Here is a 5173-nt window from a genome sequence, read left to right on the forward strand (position 1 = left end):
GAAACATTCTAAAGCTAACATACCTTTTCATGATTTTAGGCCTCTAGAGGCCATGCCAAAACCCCATTGTAGTGCCTGTGCACTATACTCTGGCCCACGCCCTCGGCAAGGGTCGGGCATCAGTTCTATTATTCTGGGTTTTCTTTCCGGACAATAATAGGAACTCGATCGTATATTTAGTCGTTAATTGTGTTTATTAGTAGTTTAGAGCGAGAATTTGGTATCTGGATATAGTGTGTGCACCTATTCAGTACAGCTTAGGAAACTCACGTAGTAACAGTGTAGGCCAGCTGTTCACTACACTGGCAGGCCCGCGAAGGCCCGGTGTATTGCACGGAGGCTACAATGGAACCCAAGTGGAGCTTTCAGAGACCGCGCTAGGGGTGAAAGAACCAATACAATCTAACAGTTTCTAGTCTTGAGTGCTCGGCGGCCTCGCCAGGCTTGGGGCTGGCTATGAGACTGACGGTGTGGCTGTCTGACTCAAGGCGGAGTCAGACAGCGCCAGCAAACATCATCAGAAGATTTCCTTTTCAAGGTTAAACGAACTCGAATGTGTTTCGGAAATTAATATTTGATTATTGGAAATTTTTGAGGAATGCATTTAGGGAATAGGTACTTGTGTAGCGTGTGCAACTAGGGCGCACCTAGGTGGTGTAGGTAGTAACAGCGGAGTCTAGCCGTTCACTACATCCGGCCCTAGGAGGTAGGGCGGGCGGCAGAACCTCCCATGGGGCCACACGCTTAATAAGTGGAACAGGATTTTAGATATGAAATCCGTGATTGGGTGTTTTTAGCGCCCTTTAGGGGGTATTTGCATCGTGCGGCGTTAGATATTTAGTATGCACCTAATGGAGTAGGAGGCTGGCTGAGGTGTGAATACTTGCCGTTATGCAGCTGAAAAGTGTTTTCGAGATCAAAATGCTTTACATTCAACTCGCAGCGCATCAGCTTCTACCCTCTGATCACCACAGGGTTCGGCTAGCTCTAGGCACACATAAGTTCTACTGCAGCTCAATTCATTCAAACAAGTGCAAGCAGACGCCACTTCTTTTTTCTGGTTGGAGCTGGCTTAGAACTCAGTGCCATAGTTGCCGTTCACCCATTCTCAGGTTAGCTTATCAGCTTGGCGATCCTCTCAGGGAAGTATAACGCCAGCCCAAGCTAAACATTGAAGAGCAAACGGTATTGTAGGCGAACTACCTAGTTCCAAGGGAAATTCCGTTGTGGATGACGAGTGTATTCATGTCGATGGATATGAGCTCACGTGACTTTGTGCCCGGTTGGGAGGCTTCGTATGACGCTAACAGCGCTTCAAGCCCAAAATGGCTTGGACGCCGAAGGGGTAAATGCGTGAACACATTGTGCATGCTACGCACAGGTCTAGTTGTTTAGAGTTTGATGTGGAACAGCCCCAAGCAGTCATATTCACACAACCCCAGAAGGAACACGCTGGAATGTGGCACCTTCATGGTGCTGCATTTCAAACAACATGCAGAAGAACACAATAGCGTTGGCAACCTCATAGACGTCGCAACCGGATGCAGCCAATTCATGCTTTACCCCATCTACATCAATACCAAACGAATCATGACAGGGAGCTCCCTTTTGATAAACGAACAATGACAAAAATAACAAGGAGAAAGTCGCCGAGGAAGATTTACCGGTATAGGATCTAAAAGAATCAACCGACTATGGTAAGGCCAGTGGTGGCGGAAGAGCGAGGAGTGGGGCATATGAACATAGCCTCTCCCAGGTTGGAACAATAGCACCAGCTTAGCCCTAAGGCCTAATTTCTGGTAATAAAGTCTTTACTTTCGCCAGAAATGGCCGCTTTTGCGTTAAATTAAAATTTTCCTCGCTGAACAGCCCCCCAATGACGCGTGTCCGGCGCAACCGGGTGGCTCTCTCGAACTGGCTAGCTCCCATGGCTTCTTTGTGACCCACCCAGGGTCCCCAAGCATAAACTGAATTCCACACAGTAAAATTCAGCAGGGCTTCACCCGGAAAACGGGAAAAGAATTCACGTCTCCTCCCTGCAGCGCGGAGGCAACTGGCGACAAGCATACCAGTCCCTCCACTGAACCCGTAGGGGTAGCCTTCACCAGAACACCAGCCAATATACAGCACTATTCCTATACTTATTACCACAATTATTATTTGAATACGTTTTATCAGCTTGTTGCGGCGTTCCACGGAAGTTCATTTGCGCCAGTTTTGTGCTTGGCACTTCATCGGGAGCAGTCCGAGTAGGGAAGCTGAATCAGTCTTTCATTGCTTGCCTGACTTGATTCGGAGTAAAAACACACAGCAATTATTTTTTCATTTACTCCTTACGAACTGCAGAAATTTGTTTGACGATACCGGCATAATGACATTATCCTCCTTTTCTTTCATAGAATTCTGCATATCGGCTGCATACCACGTAGGATCATCGGGACTCTGATAAGAAGCATATCATGAAAATGAAGGGAAGGCTAGGCATAGCCAGATTTCTTCCACACTTTCTTTACTTTACTCCTCACACAGACCTTCTAAGGCGACGCCCACTGATTTTTTTCCCGCGGAATGTCGAATAGTTCCGCTCCAACATGGCGCAGATGTACCATCAAGCAGATGCGGACCTGCAAAAATCATCAGCGATTTTATATTCCCAGAACCCAACCACTATCTTGCCACCTCACTTACGCCAGCTTACAGTTAGGCGTGGACGCAAGGTGCTTCAGCGAGGACCACATCGCGGAAAGTTTCTGGTTCGGGCTGTGGTGTGCATTGTTTCACTGGTGACGCTTGTGGCTTTGTTGGCTGTGTGCCGGAGTATCCAACGGAGGTTGAATCCTGGTGCGGCAACACCCCGCAACCTTGCGGGTGCGGAGGAGGATCAGGGGCGATCCGGCATTTTGGAGCAGTGCCTGGATTTGGAGGCGGACCATGGCATTTGGGGAGCTGGTTTCGAGGAAGGTGGGGACGCGACAGAAGCAAAGGCTAGGCTGGCAGACTTCCTGCAAAAATCTGCGGATGCTTTTGAACAGGTGCAGATTTTCGTTTCACAGGGGTTCAAAGGTGACAGTCATTCCCCCGCCTTTCGGCTAGATGAGTCATGGCAGCCCACCTCGCACCCAAGTGTGTTTGCTGGCGGATTTGGATCAGACAGTAGTGGTGTGGCGGCGGGCAGTGGGCTCGACGCTTTAAGTGCAGCTGCCTGGCTGACGAATGGTCTTGGGTCAGTTTTGGGGGAAGGCGGGCAGCAAGAGCACGCCGCAGGAGCGAGCGGAATGCGAGGACATCAATGGGAAGTATCAGCATCTGTAGGAAGTTTGTCGGCGTTTGATGAAGGAGAGGTAGCTGCAGGGCCGGGTGCCTTTTTGTCAGTTGGCAGCACAGCCAGCAGTGAATACGCGCAGAATCCTCTGGGTTGGGTCAACCCCATTTCAGAAAAGAGGTATCCAGAGGCCGGTCAGCGCAGGGTAGGGGAGACTGTATTGCAAATGCAAACGGCAGATGCCGATGCAACTGGACTCGCTATACCTAATGTGGGTTCTTCTGGAAATGACAGGTTTGCAGGTATAGTCGGTCAGAGCGACTCCCATGCAGGCTTGAGCCATTACAGTTCACTGCAGGTATTGCAAATGGGAACAGTTCAACAACCTGAGCACCAGGGACAAGCCTCTGACGGTACTTTGGATGCGTTGGGGGAATCCGAGGCTAGTAGAGGTGAACGCGGAACCAGCAGCGAAGACGGGGAAATGTGTGAGGTTAGGGACATTGATCAGCATCCTTTTGTACGGCTGCCAGTGGTAGATCGGAGGAATATTTGCACAAGGTTCTGCGTGCAGCGTGCACTATTTATCGATCTAAATGTTCTCGGTCCAATGGACTCATACATGACATTGCGCAGCTTATTTGCTAAGGCTTCGCTGACGGCTGAAGATGTGGACGCACTCATGAACAGTGCCGAAAGGTTGGTAAACTATGCAGTGTTCAAGCTGAAACAGCAATGTGAGCGAACTACATCTAGCTATGTTGCCAAGAAACTAGCATCTCTGTTTATGGTATTTGACGCCTTGGTGAGCGTAACTGAGCTCCTGGGGGAGAGTATGAATATTAGGCTGTGGTGGCGTAAGTTTGTGGACATGTTCCCGACGGACCATTTCCGTGCACCAGGAGCGAGATTGAGAAAAACAAGAGCGCTGAACATGCTGATCAATCGACTGAGCAGTGCATTGTCAGCATATAAGTCAGGAAAACGCCCGCCACTCCGCGAGATAATTTCCCTCAAAAAAGAGATATTAACCAGTCTGACTAAAGATTGCCAGTTTACGAACCCGCTATGGAGTTTATGGTTGAAGGATGATGAAGACTTCACATGTTCTAGCAGTAATTCAAAAAGTCCTTCCGACGCAAAAAGCCACGGCCAGTGAGAACCAAAAGCACCAAAAGCAGCATGACGCTTTCATCATTGCCTCTTTTGATTCAGGATTTGCATTTGTGCACGCAAGCCTCTCTGATTGCCGAGCATTTTGTCAGTTAGAGGTAAGCAAAGGTAGCCAAACTTGTGCATGCATGCTTTTATGCGTGCTTATCTGGCTTACCGGCAACTACTATGATGTTCCCAACAACTAGCGCTGCTCTAAAATGAAGTTTCTTCCTTGAGTTTTTTCCCGGACTCGTGTGTCTTACCAACAAGCTGCCTACGGTTTGTTTCCACTTACGCCTTCAGGCTGGCACCAGGCGGATGTCATTCTGACTTGGTGTGGCACATAATATTCATTTGCCTTCCTACTCTCACGTTGGCACTGTTTCCACGCTACGCACTTCTTGCAGGCAGATACAATTGCTTTGCAAGAAAAGGCAGCAATGGGTGGAAGTCTGCCTAACAGATGGTGTAGCTGCAACTGAGCTCGCTTCCTAATAACAATGCAGTAGCTAATATTCATCATCTATCTATGCATCGAGGGTATTCTAAAGAATCCTATCCTCCAGGGAGAAACGCCGGAATGGGATGGGGGAAATAAGGCTAGTCAGTCGTCTTTCTATGACCTCTGTGGAGCTTCTGCCTAAGAAAAGCTAACATAAGCTCTTCAAGGTAAAGGGGTATCAATCCATCTGTGCGTTTTCAACATTCCCAGTCTGGCCTCCCACACGAATGCTGCTTTGGATATCTGCATATGGT

General features: G+C 48.8%; 1 protein-coding gene across 1 annotated transcript; it reads left to right on the forward strand.

Moving 5' to 3' along the window:
- Positions 1–2591: 2591 nt before the first annotated feature.
- Positions 2592–4421, forward strand: EAH_00062480 (hypothetical protein; the record flags this gene model as incomplete). The annotated part of the gene is made up of 1 exon (XM_013393242.1): positions 2592–4421. The coding sequence occupies one exon, from the start codon at positions 2592–2594 to the stop codon at positions 4419–4421; it is 1830 nt and encodes a 609-aa protein (XP_013248696.1).
- Between the last annotated feature and the right edge of the window lie 752 nt (positions 4422–5173).

The sequence above is a fragment of the Eimeria acervulina genome, genomic scaffold (genome assembly GCF_000499425.1).
Source record: "Eimeria acervulina Houghton genomic scaffold, Eah_scaff1713, whole genome shotgun sequence".
NCBI classification, from domain to species: Eukaryota; Apicomplexa; class Conoidasida; order Eucoccidiorida; family Eimeriidae; genus Eimeria; species Eimeria acervulina.